Source organism: Nerophis lumbriciformis, linkage group LG30 (assembly GCF_033978685.3).
Source record: "Nerophis lumbriciformis linkage group LG30, RoL_Nlum_v2.1, whole genome shotgun sequence".
Lineage (NCBI taxonomy): Eukaryota > Metazoa > Chordata > Actinopteri > Syngnathiformes > Syngnathidae > Nerophis > Nerophis lumbriciformis.
The window spans coordinates 954,582-973,083 of record NC_084577.2 but is presented as its reverse complement, the minus strand read 5'-3'; the positions used below and the strand labels follow the sequence as shown (position 1 = coordinate 973,083).

The 18,502-nt window shown below is 40.6% G+C and overlaps 1 protein-coding gene across 1 annotated transcript in view; it reads right to left on the bottom strand.

Annotated features, from left to right (window-relative positions):
• Positions 1-15,152, bottom strand: part of gjd1b (gap junction protein delta 1b) — a 104,194-nt gene extending 89,042 nt beyond the window's left edge. The window contains exons 1-2 of the mRNA XM_061925355.2: positions 14,525-15,152; positions 10,449-10,660 (exon numbers count right to left, since the gene is read on the bottom strand). Coding sequence (XP_061781339.1) covers positions 10,449-10,519 — 71 coding nt within the window. The 5' untranslated portion in view covers positions 10,520-10,660; positions 14,525-15,152. The remainder of the gene's footprint in view (positions 1-10,448; positions 10,661-14,524) is intronic.
• Positions 15,153-18,502: the final 3,350 nt, after the last annotated feature.

Genomic DNA, 18,502 nt, shown 5'->3' with positions numbered 1-18,502 from the left:
GAGATGGGCAGAACAATAAAAATAACGGTAGAATCAATGTCAAGTGTAATATCAGTATCAGACTGATATTTTTGTCTGTGTGCATTTTTTTGTTGTGGTGTTCGTATTGGTGTATTCATATGTTGGACTGTCTCGGTTATCTGTGCGTGTATATATATATATATATATATATATATATATATATATATATATATATATATATATATCAGTGACGTGCGGTCACTAGAGGCAGGTGAGGCAGGGCTTCACCTGCCATCATGGAAAGAAAAAAAATGTAAAAAGAAAACAAATCAATTAAATTGTTACCGTATTTTCCGCACTATAAGGCGCACCTAAAAACCTCAAATTTTCTCAAAAGCTGACAGTGCGCCTTATAACCCGGTGCGCTTTATTACGATTCATTTTCATAAAGTTTCGATCTCGCAACTTCGGTAAACAGCCGCCATCTTTTTTCCCGGTAGAACAGGAAGCGCTTCTTCTTCTACGCAAGCAACCGCCAAGGAAAGCACCCGCCCCCATAGAACAGGAAGCGCTTCTTCTTCTACTGTAAGCAACCACCCGCCCCCGGAAGAAGAAGAAAAAACGCGCGGATATCACCGTACGTTTCATTTCCTGTTTACATCTGTAAAGACCACAAAATGGCTCCTACTAAGCGACAAGGATCCGGTTCATAAAAAGACGCAATCTCTCCATCCGCACACGGATTACTACCGTATTTCACAGCAACTGATATTCCTGTGCACCGCACTGTGGAACGGGAGCATGTACGGTGAATATTCGCACCACAGGGAATGAGAAGTCATCCTTCACTGTGGTTCTAGCTTGCCATGCTAACTTCCACCCATGGTGATATTCAAAAGGAAGACCTTGCCAAAAGAGACCTTTCCAGCCGGCGTCATCATAAAAGCTAACTCGAAGGGATGGATGAAGAAAAGATGAGCGAGTGGTTAAGGGAAGTTTACGCGAAGAGGCCGGGTGGCTTTTTTCACACAGCTCCGAAGGCGAACACACCTTCACTAAGACGGGCAGACAGCGCCGGACGACATACGCCAACATTTGCCAGTGGATCGTAAATGCCTGGGCAGATATTTCGGTCACAACTGTGGTCCGAGCTTTCCGGAAGGCAGGATTCACAGAACTACTGGACAACAACAGCGACACTGACTCCGATGACGGAACCGGCCATTTTGGATCCCACGCTTGCGCAACTTTTCAATTCGGACACCGAAGACAAAGAATTCGAAGGATTTACGAATGAAGAATAACTTCAGAAGGTGAGCGCTATGTTTATTTTGTGTGTTGTGACATTAACGTTCGAGCAACATTATGTTGCTATTGCTCTACACCATTTTGAATTTTACTATGTTTGTGATTGCACATTTGCGTACATTTTGGGACAGAGTTGTTAGAACGCTGGTTTTCAATATACCGTATTATTAAAGTTTGACTGAACTATCTGACTGTTTTTTTGACATTCCCTTTAGCGCAGCGTAGGCGCGGCTTATAATCCGGGGCGGCTTATTGGTGGACAAAGTTATGAAATATGTAATTCATTGAAGGTGCGGCTAATAATCCGGTGCGCCTTATAGTGCGGAAAATACGGTATATGTATTCAGTGAGTATACTATAAAGTTATTTTCCATTTAACTTCACCAGTTTTAGATTATTTTTATTCAAAATCGCTGAATTTTCACATTTGCCGTTCAAATACTGAGAAGAGACGGTGCGGTGATCAGCAGCCAGTTGAGGCACGTCACTCAGTTGTGCCTCACCATGGATTGCGGACTCGGCTAACTGCTGGCCTGCTGTGCAGTGAGACCGTATTGCTATATGAACTATAGTATACATTTCTATAGTTTAGTTAGCTGAGGTATATAATGTACAGTGTATTTTGTCAACAACTGTATGTGTGTAACGTATTTCTTGTGCTGAGCGATCATAAAACTGCTGCGAAGACGCACTGTGTGAGGCTCGCAGTAATCCCGCCTCCTGGTTCCGGTTAATGCACCCCCGCGCAGAGTGCACCCCCCGACGGGAGCACCACACCAACCAAAGCCCGCACCCAAACCCTCCACGTGCAAGACCGAATCCACCCAAAAAAGTCACTTAACAAGAAGCCAAAAAGTGCAAAAACAACAATGCTCGCGCCGGAGGAGCCGTGAACGACTGCAGGGACACAACATTAGATACACCTGCAGACTGCAGCACGGATTTCATATTTCATTCATTCACAACTCCTCCAACACGAACACCACTGTTACCGCACTTATAAGTAAAGGTAAGACCATAATAAGGTTTTTTTAATTAAATGTGCTTTTTTGTGTGCTACAGTTTGTATGTGCTAAGTTAAAGTTAAGTTAAAGTACCAATGATTGTCACACACACACTAGGTGTGGTGAAATTTGTCCTCTGCATTTGACCCATCCTCTTCTTCACCCCCTGGGAGGTGAGGGGAGCAGTGGGCAGCAGCGGCGCCGCGCCCGGGAATAATTTTTGGTGATTTAACCCCCAATTCCAACCCTTGATGCTGAGTGCCAAGCAGGGAAGAATGCTGGTATGAGCTTTTAAACATAACCCATTAACTGCTGCCAATCAAATGGTGAATAAGATACTCTTTAGGGTTCATGTTTGTAAATCTGACTGATAAAGTCAGTGCCTCACCAGCCATCAACCTCACCGCACGTCACTGATATATATATATATATATATATATATATATATATATATATATATATATATATATATATATATATATATATATATATATATATATATATATATATACATCCATCCATCCATCCATCCATCCATCCATATATGTACTGTATTTTTCGGAGTATAAGTCGCACCGGAGTATAAGTCGCACCTGCCGAAAATGCATAATAAAAAAGGAAAAAAACATATATAAGTCGCACTGGAGCCCGGCCAAACTATGAAAAAAAACTGCGACTTATAGTCCAAAAAATATGGTACATATATATTAATATGTATGTGTCATATATACAGTATATATATATATATATATATATATATATATATATATATATATATATTGATATGTATGTATACATATATATATATATATATATATATATATATATATATATATATATATATATATATATATATATATATATATATATATATATATATATATATATATATATATATATATATATATATATATATATATATATACTCAGTGGCCTAGTGGTTAGAGTGTCCGCCCTGAGATCGGTAGGTGATGGGTTCAAACCCCGGCCGAGTCATACCAAAGACTATAAAAAAAAAAATGGGACCCATTACCTCCCTGCTTGGCACTCAGCATCAAGGGTTGGAATTGGGAATCACCAAAAATGATTCCCGGGCGCGGCACCGCTGCTGCCCACTGCTCCCCTCACCTCCCAGGGGGTGATCAAGAGGATGGGTCAAATGCAGAGTAGAAATTTCACCACACCTAGTGTGTGTGTGACAATCATTGGTACTTTAACTTTAACTGTAATATATATATATATATATATATATATATATATATATATATATATATATATATATATATATATATATATATATATATACATTTTATGAATACATTTTTTATTTTTTAGTCAGCACTATCATTTATTTCAGTGTCTCACTTTTCATACATAAAGTCCCTCTCTTTGGCACTCTTCATTGTAACATCACAGCTGCCCGGACAACAAAAATAGACCTCAGCAAGAAGACGGGAGGATTCTCGCCTCAGGGTGTCCTGGGTGCCCCGCTGAGGTCATGACACACAGCACCATCTCGTGACAAGACAGTCCTCTTGGCGTCCTCCCAACGCCCCGCAGCCCGCCGCCATGTGTCTGCTCGCTTGTCTGTGAATAACTACTCCTCACTCCCTTCGCCTTCACCTTGCCTTTCCCACCATCTCCCACACATTCTGCAGTCCGCCTTCTCTCAGTTCACTTCTCGCTCTCGCTTTGCCTTGCAACTTTCCTCGAGTTCCTTCTCAAGTCGTGCTTTTACTACTTAACAACTCCCTCTTTCACTCTTTTTTTTTTCCCTTCGGTATCACTTTCACCGAGAGCCTGCAGCGGTGTGACTAAACGCTCCACTTCCAGTGTACCATGACGGAAGGAACGTACACCAACAGCAACATAAAACCACCCAAACAGATAACAGATCATACAGTGGATTACTTCCACTTTCACAGTAGCCCTACCAAAAGGTGTCCCCATACAACTTTTTCACTTCCCACATTAAAGCCCTGGGTATTGATCAACACAAATATTGAACCGATGCGATATCAGCACGATTGCTACACCGTAAAAAAAAAAAAGGTTGAGAAAATGCATTTTTCAAGTTAACATGATGCAACAAGATTTTTGCGTTTCCTCAACTTTTGACTACTGCTGGCCAGACACTGTTTTGGTAGTTAAACATGGTGAAGCCTTATTTCTGAGTCTGACTAAACTAACTTGAAAACTATAATTAGTCCAACAAAACATACCTAAACAGTGTCTGGCCAGCAGTAGTCAAAAGTTGAGAAAACGCAAAAATCTTGTTGCATCATGTTGCCTTGAAAATTTGTGTTTTCTCAACTTTCTTTTTTTTTTACAGTGAACATACTTGTATTATTTTGTAGTGTGGAATGTTATAAAAGGCTTGATCAAGCAAAATTACTTAAAAAGAGAACAATAGTTGGTATGAAAAAAGTAACCTATTTATCATTAACCATGTGGAGTGGACTTATGCTGTCTTTAAGTTGAAGTGAAGCAGTAATTGGGGTTTTTGGCGTCACCTGGTGGCCACCATAATTAATCAAGTTAAACTCATAATGCACTGAGTGAAATGATGTGGACACGTTTGTTACTGGATCATTTCTAATATGCTTCTGCCATGGAGACTTTGTACTTGTAAATAATATGCAACCATTATTATTTGATACTTTTTTTATGTTAAAGTACCAATGATTGTCACACACACACACTAGGTGTGGTGAAATTACCCTCTGCATTTCACCGATCCCCTTTATATACCCCCTGGGAGGTGAGGGGAGCAGTGGGCAGCAGCGGTGGCCACGCTCTGGAATCATTTTGGTGATTTAACCCCCAATTTCAGCCCTTGATGCTGAGTGCCAAGCAAGAAGGTAATGGGTCCCATTTTTATAGTCTTTGGTATGACTCGGCCGGGGTTTGAACTCACGACCTACCGATCTCAGGGCGGACACTCTAACCACAAGGCCACTGAGCAGGTATTCAACTATAATTATTTGATCCTTGTTTATGTTGACAAATGTTGTATTTTAGACTGCACTATTGTTCAGTTAAGAACACTTTGTCTAGCTTGTGTGCTATTGTGTGCTTAGCTGTTGTGCAGCTGCTGCTATACGTTTGTTAATGGATACTTTCTAATGCGCTTCTGCCTTGGAGACTTTGTATGGATACTGTAAGTAGTATGCAACTATAATTATTTGATACTTGTTTGTATTGACATATGTCATGTTTTGGACTGCAATATTGCTCAGTTAGGGATACTTATTACGTATGACTATAGCTTGTGCGCTATCGTGCGCTTAGCTGTCGTGTATTTGTTAGCTGCTGCGGACACGTTTGTTACTGCATACTTTCTAAAAGGCTTCTGCCTTGGAAATGTTTTACTGTATCTATAAGTAATATTCAACTATAATTATTTGATCCTTGTTTATATTGACAAATGTCTTGTTTTTAGACTGCATTATCGTTCAGTTAAGGACATTTATAACGTATGTTGTGCGCTATTGTGTGCTCAGCTGTTGTGTAGCCGCAAGCTCCTCATAGCCTACAGTCTACCTTTTGTAAATGACTTTAACACCGATACAGAGCTGACTTATGAGAGATGGATAAGTTGCACTGGTTTGCAAATGATTTATTACAACAAATAATGTGTATCTATTTATTGTACAGTATAGTAAGACAAGCAAATAAATGGCAGAAAGGTACATATAGATAGCCTGTGTATCCACCTGTTGCCATTCATATAAAAAAAAAAAAATTATGTTTTTTTGTGATATTTTCTAATGTGTAATACAGTATGTTCCTCGGCACACAAAAAAAGATACACGTGCAGTCTATTGTGAATAGTGTTGTAACGATACCAATATTTTGGTACTAAAATTATTTCGGTACTTTTCTAAATAAAGGGGACCACAAAAAAATTGCATTATTGGCTTTTTTTTAACAAAAAATCTTAGGGTTGATTAAACATATGTTTCTTATTGCAGTTAAGTCCTTAAATAAAATAGTGAACATACTAGACAACTTGTCTTTTAGTAGTAAGTAAGCAAACAAAGGCTCCTAATTAGTCTGCTGACATATACAGTAACATATTGTATCATTTATCATTCTATTATTTTGTCAACATTATTAAGGACAAGTGGTAGAAAATTAATTATTAATCTACTGTTAATATCTGCTTCCTTTCTCTTTTAACATGTTCTATCTACACTTCTGTTAAAATGTAATAATCACTTATTCTTCTGTTGTTTGATACTTTACATTACACCACAAATTTAGGTATCAATCCGATACCAAGTAGTTACAGGATCATACATTGCTCATATTCAAAGTCCTTATGTGTCCAGGGTCATATTTCCTGAGTTTATAAACATAATATAAATTTTTTTTAAACGAAAGAAAATGTTGTGAAAGTGATGCCAAAAAAAATCGACATAATCATAGTAGTATCGACTCGATACGTGCTTGTATTTGATATCCTTACAGTGGATGTTAGGTGTAGATCCACCATTGCCGTTTGTTTACATTTTGATGCTGGTGAGCTATGGTGTGTAGTGAAACATGTTTAGCTATTCCTCGTCCTGCAGGGATGATACTTGTAAGAAACATACTTTATTTGTTGCCATGGAGACAAGGATTAGTGATTTAGAAATAGACGTTAACCGCATGTCTTAAAGCACCTCTTCCTGAGGGTGTTTCAGTGTACTTCACCTTTATAGTTAGTTTTTAAGCCAAAATGCGTCCATTCTCCCTTTTCTGTCTACACCAGTGGTTCTTAACCTTGTTGGAGGTACCGAACCCCACCAGTTTCATATGCGCATTCACCAAACCCTTCTTTAGTGAAAAACCAACACAGTGTATAAACTCACAAGAAATTACACACCTGCAAATCAGTGTGACTTCTGTTGTTGCCGTATCCATAATACGCCGATAGGGAGAAGTTTTTATTTACACGATGAGTCGGGTGTGTCTTGACCTCAGCCGAACCCCTGAGCCCGACTCACCGAACCCCTAGGGTTCCATCGAACCCAGGTTAAGAACCACTGGTCTACACACTGTGTCTGCTTGTAAGTACTCCGTGAATGTGTGCCGCCGAACATGCTCGTCTGCTCGTAGACCAACAATGGCATGACGTGACTTTGACGCGGGCGCGGGGGGGTACGGGGCCGGTACCTTTCCTATCTTGCCGATTGTATTGTACCATATGTCCCGGCAAGAAATCTGCGTTCAAAGAACTCCGGCTTATTAGTGATTCCCAGAGCCCCCCCCCAAAAAAAAGTCTGCGGGTTATAGAGCGGTTTCTATTCGGGCTCCAGTACTATGGAATGCCCTCCCGGTAACAGTTAGAGATGCTACCTCAGTAGAAGCATTTAAGTCCCATCTTAAAACTAATTTGTATACTCTAGCCCAGGGGTGTCAAACTAAAATACAGAGTGGGCCAAAATTTTAAACTGAACAAAGCCGCGGGCCAAGGTTGAACAAATTAACCTTTTAATAGGGACCCAAACAAGTTTTGCATTGAATATTGAACAAGCAAGGCTTATATAGCTTTATAGTGACATGCAAAATTGAGTTTCAAATAATAATAATAATAATAATTAAAAAATATCAATGGCATATCAAATACAATTTAAATAAAAATTGAATGACTCTTTTCTATTTGCAGCCTTCTGAGGTAAATATCAACATTAACTTTTTCCACAGGCTAATACATTTGAAAATAAAATAACAATGAATAAACCAACCATTCAGGACTTTAAACTGCTCGGTTTGCAACACACTGATCTAATCTGATGTGCCCAAGCCAGATACCTGCCATCTTTTCTTGGATGCTAGTTCATTAATGTCAGGGCTCAGGCTTTGAGCTGAGGCAACCTTCATTATCGAACAAAGGTGTTCATCAGTCATTATATCTCATAGTACACCCGGACCACAGTCTTGGGGGCGTGCCTTAAAGGCAGTGCCTTTAATGTCCTCGACGAGCTGTTGTCACATCCGCTTTTCATCCATCCTAACAACGTGACGGCCCAGTCACAAAATAAGTGCGACTCCTGCACATACACACACGTGGATGCAACGCATACTTGATCCACAGCGATACAGGTTACACTGAGGGTGCCCGTATAAACAACTTTAACTCTGTTAAAAATATACGCCACACTGTGAATCCACACCAAACAAGAATGACAAACACATTTCGGGAGAACATCCACACCGTAACACAACATAAACACAACAGACAAATACCCAGAACCCTTTGCAGCACTAACTCTTCCGGGACGCTACAAAATACACCCCCGCTACCACCAAACTTCCCCCCGCCCCCCACACACACACCTTGTAGCGTCCCGGAAGAGTTAGTGCTGCAAAGGGTTCTGGGTATTTGTTCTGTTGTGTTTATGTTGTGTTACGGTGCGGATGTTCTCCCGAAATGTGTTTGTCATTCTTGTTTGGTGTGGGTTCACAGTGTGGCGTATATTTCAAACAGTGTTAAAGTTGTTTATTTGGGCACCCTCAGTGTAACCTGTATCGCTGTGGATCAAGTATGCGTTGCATTCACTTGTGCGTGCGTGCAGAAGCCGCATTTATTATGATGAAAAAAGCGGACGTTACCATTTTCGGGAGGGGCACTGAAATTAGGGATTCTCCAGGGAGGGTTGGCAAGTATGAGAATTAGCTTTGAATGTGGTGTTACTGCGGCACCGGCGCTGTATATAATCGGTGGGCCAGCTCTAGTGTTAATTTGATATCGCCTCAAGGGCCAAGTGAAATTACACGGCGGGCCAAATTTGGCCCGCGGGCCAGAGTTTGACACGCATGCTCTAGCCTTTAAATAGACCCCCTTTTTAGATCAGTTGATCTGCCGTTTCTTTTCTTTTCTCCTCTGTCCCCCTCTCCCTTGTGGAGGGGGGGCACAGGTCCGGTGGCCATGGATGAAGTGCTGGCTGTCCAGAGTCGGGACCCGGGGTGGACCGCTCGCCTGTGCATCGGTTGGGGACATCTCTGCGCTGCTGACCCGTCTCCGCTCGGGATGGTCTCCTGCTGGCCCCACTATGGACTGGACTCTCACTATTATGTTAAATCCATTATGGGCTGGACTTTCACAATATTATGCTAGACCCACTCGACGTCCATTGCATCCGGTCACCCACATCTGCGGTCATCTCCAAGGTTTCTCATAGTCATTCACATTGACATCCCACTGGGTTGTGAGTTTTTCCTTGCCCTTATGTGGGCTCTGAACCGAGGATGTCGTTGTGGCTTGTGCAACCCTTTGAGACACTTGTGATTTAGGGCTATATAAATAAACATTGATTGATTGATTGATTGATACGTTTCAGAGACGGTATCGTACCGAAAATGATTCATTAGTATCGCGGTACTATACCGTACATTGTTACTCATCGTCCATACATGGCTGACATCATAAAATGCCTTTCATGCATTCATTTGCTCAATAATTCAAGATTTGCACGAAACAGAATGACTCAGTGTGGTCTCGTTTAAAACTGCTAATTCATACATGCTAATGAACGCATGCTGAACTTGCACTTTTGTCTTAATGTCCCAAGAAAACCCCAAAGTCAAGATGTCCCTGAGTGGATGTAAAAACTATGTTTCATTCGAACTACCGAGCTGATTCGCCTGTGGGGCTAAAGCGCTCATAAATAATTCCCCCTTTTCTGCGGCCGACAACAAGGAGTTACTCAAAGTAGAATACAAGACATCGCGGCGTGTAGACGAATACATAAATCATAACCGCAGCGACCTTACACGAGCGACTCGTTTTTATTTACATTGGTGAATGACGTAATGCTGAGCGATGGGGGAAAAAGGGGGGACGGCTCTGTGCGCACGTGCGAAGGGGAAGAAGAGGCACTGGGGTATGAAAACAGTTGAGAACGTGAATGAAGTGGACTTTAAACGCGACATGTCCTCACCCAGCTAGCTGTGATAGCCAAAGCCTCTGCGTGGGCTAATAGTGACTCTCCTGTTTGCCTAAATCTTCCATCATGTCACTCAGGGGGATTAAAGACGCTAAAGCCCCCTTCCTCGCTCTCTGCCAGCAGCCCCTTTTGGACCAGGAATCACTTAACTGGAAGCGGGATTGGAGCCGCGCTCAGGGCATGCAACAAGTGCAGCATGCATGTTTGGCATGTGAGGACGGCGGTGCGTTCAAAGACTCACCTTCCTATCATAGTGGAGTGCTGCTGCACGGCCGCCTCCAAGAGGCGCTCGAGGATGGTCCATTCTCCCATGGCGGCGGTTTGGAGGCATCCACTGAGGAGAGGGACAATAAAGCTGACCCCGGCCTTTACAGTAACACACCAGGGAAGGTGCTCGAGTCCCCTTCTTCCTTTTCCGCCCAAGACAGAGCAACTGTGGGCGCTGTTGGGAACCTGAGAACCCAGAAATACTCCCGTCATCATTGTAGTCTCAAGGCACTGAATCTTTTACGACTGAACAGTTTTCATAGACATAGTCTGGCCTAATCTAGGCAGGCATTGTCAGTTCATGCTCGAAGACTAGCTGTCTTATCTGGTGTAGTCCTCCAAACAGGTTTTTTTTAGTTCATGCTCCAAGACTAGCTGTCCTGTCTAGTGTAGTCCTCCAAACAGGTTTTAATAATAATAATAATAACAGATTTTATTTGTAAAAAGCACTTTACATTGAGCAAACAACCTCAAAGTGCTACAGTGCATTGAAAAAAAATAATAATAATAATAAAAAGATAATAAAAAAATAAAAAATAAAAATAAAGACTAGAACAGCCTAATAGCTAGAACTAGTATGCATATATCTATAAAAAGGTTTTTTTTAAAAGAAGGTTTTTTAAGCCTTTTTTTTTTTAAGCATCCACAGTCTGTGGTGCCCTCAGGTGGTCAGGGAGAGCATTCCACAGACTGGGAGCGGCGGAGCAGAAAGCCCGGTCTCCCATAGTTTGTAGCTTTTGAAGGAGGTTAGCCTGTCCGGAGCGGAGGTGTCATGTGGAGGATTTGGGGGTGAGTAGTTCTTTGAGGTAGAGGGGGGGCATTTCCATGGAGGCACTGGTGGGTTAGTAGGGAGACTTTGTATTCAATCCTGAGTGGAACAGGAAGCCAGTGAAGGGATTTGAGAATTGGTGTGATGTGGTCGTATTTCCGCACTCATCAGGATCCTAGCAGCACTATTTTTATTTGTTCATGCTCCAAGACCAGCTGTCCTGTCTAGTCTAGTCCTCCAAAAAAGGCTTCATCAGTTCATGCCCAAAGATTAACTGTCCTATCTGGTGTAGTCCTCCAAACAGGTTTTATTAGTTCTTGCTCAAATACTAGTTATCCTATCTAGTGTAGTCCTCCAAACAGATTTTATGAGTTCATGCTCCAAGACTAGCTGTCCTATCTAGTGTAGTCCTCCAAAAAGGCGTCATCAGTTTATGCTCAAAGATTAGCTGTCCTATTTGGTGTAGTCCTCCAAACAGGTTTTATTAGTTCTTGCTCAAATACTAGTTATCCTATCTGGTGTAGTCCTCCGAAAAGGTTTTATTTGTGCATGCTCCAAGGCCAGTTGTCCTGTCTAGTGTAGTCCTCCAAAAAGGCGTCATCAGTTCATGCTCAAAGATTAGCTGTCCTATCTGGTGTAGTCCTCCAAACAGGTGTTATTAGTTATTGCTCAAAGACTAGCTATCCTATCTAATGTAGTCCTCCAAACAGGTTTTATTAGTTCATGCTCCAAGACTAGCTGTCCTGTCTAGTGTAGTCTTCCAAAAAGGCTTCATCAGTTCATGCTCAAGGGTTAGGTCCTATCTGGTGTAGTCCTCCAAACAGGTGTTATTAGGTATTGCTCAAAGACTAGTTATCCTATCTGGTGTAGTCCTCCAAACAGGTTTTATTAGTTCATGCTCCAAGACTAGCTGTCCTGTCTAGTGTAGTCCTCCAAAAAGGTTTAACCAGTTCATGCTCAAAGATTAACTGTCCTATCTGGTGTAGTCCTCCAAACAGGTTTTATTAGTTCATGCTCAAAGACTAGCCGTCCAATCGAGTTTGGTCCTCCAAAATAGTTTGTGCTCATAAACTAGCTGTCCTGTGTAATGTAGTCCTCCAAAAAGGCTTCATCAGAAAATGGTCAAAGACTAGCCATCCTATCTAATGTAGTCCTCCAAAGAGGCTTCATTATTTCATGTGCAAAGTCTAACTGTCCTATCTAGTTTATTCTTCCAAACCGGCTTTATTAGTTTGGTCAAAGACTAGCCGTCTTATCGAGTTTAGTCCTCCAAACAGGCTTCCTCAATTCATGTGCAAAATTCCAGCTGTCCTATATAGTGTAGTCCTCCAAGCAGGCTTCGACAGTTCATGATCAAAGACCAGCTGCCCCATCTATTCTTCCAAACAGGCTTCATCAGTTCATGCAAAAATAACTGTCCTATCTGGTCTAGTCCTCTGAACAAATTCCATCAGTTCATGTTTAAAGACCAGCTGTCCTATCTAGTCTTCCAAGAAGGCTTCATCAGTTAATGCTCAAAGTCTAGCTGTTCTATCTACTGTAGTATTTCACGCAGGCCTCATCAGTTCATGATCAAAGACCAGCTGCCCTATCTATTCTTCCAAACAGGCTTCATCAGTTCATGCAAAAAGAACAACCGTCCTATCAAGTCTAGTCCTCTGAGTTGATTTCATCAGTTCATGTTAAAAGACCAGCTGCCTTATCTAATCTTCCAAGAAGGCTTCGTCAATTCATGTGCAAATTCTAGCTGTCCTATCTAGTGTAGTCTTCCAAACAGGCTTCATCAGTTCATGCAAAAAGAACAAGTCCTATCTAGTCTAGTTCTCCAAACAGATTTAGTCAGTTCATGTTTAAAGACCAGCTGCTCTATCTAGTCATTCATTAGTTAATTTTCATATATCAGCTGTCCTGTCTAGTTTAGTCCTCAAAGCAGGCTTTATAAGTTCATGCTCAAAGACTACCTGTCCCATTTAATCTAGTTCTCCAAGCAGACTTCATCAGTTCCTACTCAAAAACTTGCCATTCTGTCTAGTCTTCTGAGAAGGTTTTATCAGTCTATGTACAAAGTTGAGCTGTCCCATCTAGTGTAGTCCTCTGAGCAGACTTTATCAGTCAATGCTCAAAGATTAGCTGCCCTATCTAGTCCACTGTTCTGCACAGGCTACGTCAGTGTCTGCAGAGACTAGCTAGGTAAGCTCTTGTTGAGCTGTCCTATCCAGTCTTTCATCATGAACTGATCAAGCCTGCTCACTAGTCTTCTACACACAAAAAAATAATGGGTTATTTTGATAACCCAATTTATGAGTTGCTAGTGTTAGGTTGAATTTTGGAGTTATTTTTATGAATAGCAATCCATTTTTTTGGGTTATAAGGGTATTATTTAACTCAGTGTCTGAGTTTTCTAAATGGTGAACCATTTTTAGGTTGTTTTTCAACGAGTAACGCATTTTTGGGTAAAAGGCTTTTTTTTATTATTAAAAAGTTACTTTTTTCTTGAAGGGAATTTTAAAAGTTAAAGTACCAATGGTTGTCACACACACACCAGGTGTGGCGAAATTATTATCTGCATTTGACCCATCACCCTTGATCACCCCCTGAGAGGTGAGGGGAGCAGCGGTGGCCACGCCCGGGAATCATTTTTGGTGATTTAACCCCCAATTCCAACCCTTGATGCTGAGTGCCAAGCAGGGAGGTAATGGCTCCCATTTTTATAGTCTGAACTCACGACCTAGCGATCTCATTATGGATTAATCTCATTAACATTATTTACAACCACCCAACATTGAGTTAGCATAGCTCAACTTTTGGGTTAAATAATTCAACCCAATAGTTTGGTGGGGAGTAGCCCAACATTAAGTTATCATAACTCAACTTTTTGGTTAAATAATTAATGCAAAAGTTGGGTTGAGAAAATGAACCCAAAATGTTGAGTTAAAAGAACTTAAATAAGGGGTGTGTACTTTTCTGAACAAGCAATTGGGTTAAAAAATGGGTTATTTTTTAACCCAACATTTTTCAGTGTAGGACAGCCTTAACAGTCCAGTTGCGATCAATAAGATGCCCTGATCATTGTCTACAATGTACAACAACATTGATGTACGCAAAGTTAAAGTACTTTATTGTCACACACACACTAGGTGTGGTGAAATGATTCTCTGCATTTGACCCATCACCCTTGAGCACCCCCTGGGAGGTGAGGGGAGCAGTGAGCAGCAGCGGTGCCAGCGCCCGGGAATCATTTTGGTGATTTTTACCCCCAATTCCAAAGTGTGTGTGCTCACCTTTCCCACTTCCCCGCGAGTCCACTCCGACACTTCCTGTCACACAAGTTCTTGTCTCCCGGGACGACTTTCAAGGAGCAGCCGCGATCAGAGCCAACAGGCAGCCATCACCCGGAGAAGACCTCCTCACACACACACACCGGGGTCATGTCCACGCGTTCATGTGAGCCTCAATTAAAAGAGATCCGTCCTTCTCTCCCGTCCTCTTCATGTCCTCCCAGATCTCTCTCGCTCTCTTCGGAGTAAGTGCTTCTTCGTCTTCTCCTCACTCTTGGTTTTGGTTCAAGCAGCGGCAAAGAGAAGCATCACTCTCCCGCCAACAGTTCGCTTGAAGCCGCCCTCTCCTCTTCCTCCTCCTCCTCCTCGTCCTCTCTATTCCTCCTAACAAGAGAGACCTCTTCTTCGGGGTCCCCACCTCATCCTTGACTCCTTCCCCACTTGGTTCCACTCTCCGTTTGCACCCTCCACCTGCAGCCTCCCGCTCCCTCTCTCGGAGCTATAGTAGGCAGCCAGACCGAGCGTGTGTCTAGAGGATTAGAGAAAGGATTCATCTCTCTGCTCCTCCCCCTCCTCTCCCTCACTCTTCATCACCGTATTTATCCCCCAAGCACCCACCTCTCCACACACACATACACACACACATCTCACACAACCACACCATATAACTACACGCTCGTAATGATTTTGTTTTATTCCCACCATCTTTCCTCGTGTTAATGCTCCACATTGGCTGTTTACTCAATTCCAGAGTCACACGGAGGCTGTGCAAGGATACTGAGCAGGCACTCAGGAAGGGACATAGAGAAAATGTGTGTGAGTAATAATAATAATACTAATAATAATGGATTAGATCAGGGGTCCCCAAACTTTTTGACTCAAGGGTTAAAAAAAATGTGTGTGTGTATATATATATATATATATATATATATATATATATATATATATATATATATATATATATATATATATATATATACATATATATATACATACATATATATATACATATATATATATATATATATATATATATATATATATATATATATATATATATATATATATATATATATATATATATATATATATATATATATATATATATATATATATCCATCCATCCATCCATTATCTACCGCTTATCCCTTTGCGGGGTTTTATATATATATATATATATATATATATAAATATATATATATATATATATATATATATATATAGAGAGAGAGAGAGAGAGAGAGAGAGAGAGAGAGAGAGAGGCTGTATCATCCCTACAAGCCTGTTTTGCAGGTTTTTGACGTGCAGTCAGGGGAGGCAGGTGAGGCAGCGCCTCACGTGTCATCATGGAAAGAAAAAAAATGTAAAAAGAAAAAAAATTAAATAAATTGTTATATGTATCCAGTGATTATACTTTAAAGTTATTTTCCATTTACCTTCACCAGTTTTAGATTATTTTTATTCAAAATCGCTGAATTTTCACATTTGCCGTTCAAATACTGAGAAGAGACTTGCGGTGAGTCACCAGCCAGTTGAGCCTCACCATGGATTGCGCAATGACTCGGCTAACTGCTGGCCTGCTGTGCAGCGAGACCGTATTGCTATATGAATTATATTATACATTTCCATAGTTTAGTTAGCTGAGGTATATAATGTACAGTGTATTTTATCAACAACTGTATGTGTGTAACGTATTTCTTGTGCTGAGCAATCATAAAACGGCTGCGAAGATGCACTGTGTGAGGCTCGCAGTAATCCCGCCTCCTGGTGGTAGAGGGCGCTAGTGATCCCAGAGATCATTCTTGCGACTACTCGGCTGCAGAAGAAGTGACAACAAGCAGCAACAGTTAGCAGCGATCGTTTATTTTTTCCTCTTGCCTGGACTATTAACATGGAGGATTGCATATCTAAAATAAAACAGTTTTCTAAACTGGACTTTCAATTGAAGCAGGAGGTAATACTTAAAGGAAGATCTCCATCGAGACAGAGAGACTTTTAAAACTGAAGAAGGATAAGGAAGACTTCTATAAACAAGTTATCGATGCTTTTGTTCAAAAGGAGCTACGCATGGACTTCATTTATAAGTAAAGGTAAGACCATAATAACGTTTTTTTTAATTAAATGTGCTTTTTTGTGTGCTACAGTTTGTATGTGTAAAGTTAAAGTTAAGTTAAAGTACCAATGATTGTCACACACACACTAGGGGTCGTGAAATGTGTCCTCTGCATTTGACCCATCCCTTTGACCACCCTCTGGGAGGTGAGGGGAGCAGTGGGCGCCCGGGAATCATTTTTGGTGATTCAACCCCCAATTCCAACCCTTGATGCTGAGTGCCAAGCAGGGAAGAATGCTGGTATGAGCTTTTAAACATAACCCGTTAACTGCTGCTAATCAAATGGTGAATAAGATACTCTTTAGGGTTCATATGTTTGTAAATCTGACTGTGATGAAGTCAGTGCCTCACCAGCCATCAACCTTACCGCACGTCACTGATATATATATATATATATATATATATATATATATATATATATATATATATATATATTGGCCCTAGTGTGTGAATGTGAGTGTGAATGTTGTCTGTCTATCTGTGTTGGCCCTGCGATGAGGTGGCGACTTGTCCAGGGTGTACCCCGCCTTCCGCCCGATTGTAGCTGAGATAGGCTCCAGCGCCCCCGCGACCCCGAAAGGAATAAGCGGTAGAAATGGATGGATGGATGGATATATATATATATATATATATATATATATATATATATATATATATATATATATATATATATATATTTGCAGGGACGTGCACATGATTATAGAGGGGCAGGGGCTCAAAGTCAGAAAAGGGCAGGAAAAAAATTTTTGGTCCTTTGCACAATATGGAAATTAATGTAGAATTAAATTTGCTAATAGAAAGCTAACTACTTAGCTGTGTGTCCTTTGTAGGTAAAAGTGATTGCCACTTCTTTTGTGTCAACAAATTATTGTCATAATGAGTTAATTCACATTATCATAGGCTTGGAAGACATGAAAAGCAACAAAACACTGGTTTATTATTAGGCTATTTATTGTTAAAGATAAGCACTTTAATATTGAACATTGAACAGTGCAACATGAACTTTGAAAAAAAATACAAAAATAAATACTCAAATGGAAAAAAATTCAATGAGAAAATCTGTCCTTCTTCCCTTAACTTGATGAAAACACCATCAAGTTGTAACTTATGGTCTTTCTCACTTCATGCTCAGACTAAACAACTGAAACGCAATACAGGCCCAAAAATATGGACCAGGGGCCAGGAGAGGGCTGTAGAATGGAGGCCACCCATACCCAAATATGCTCCTCAATGTAAATTCAGGGCTTCCATGATGCTAGTACTTGGTTTTAGCCATGCATTAAGAGGTCTGCTACCCTTAGCTGCTTCCTGGCGCTCCTTCTCCTTCCTTTTCTGTATCCTTTCTTTTTTTGGCATTGTGCTGCAGGCATAATCAACATGAATCAAGTTTAAATACAGATGGTAATATTCCTAACAGATAACCTACATCTTATATCCCCAGAATGCTGAAATTATTATTATTAATAATAATAATAATAATCATTATTATCATTATTATTATTACTTTAATTATTATTATTATTATTATCATTATCATTATTATTCTTCTTATTATCATTATTATTATTATTATTTTGTTAACCCACACAGTAATAGCAAAGTCACAATAAACTTTACATCTAAACCTCTACTGTGAGAGAAATGTGATCCGCCGTAAACACAGTGCATTTTATTTTGAAAATTAACCTGGTGTTTTATTTTGTATTTTGTACACTACTTCCTGTCCCGCACGATCCGCTCTGCTCTGTGCGGACTTGATGTGCCGTGCTCAATTGATGCGCCGTGCTCCGACGTCCGGCAAAAACAGAAACTGACACATTGAATAATAGAATAATACAGCGTTTTTCTGAAATATTACTCATATTAGA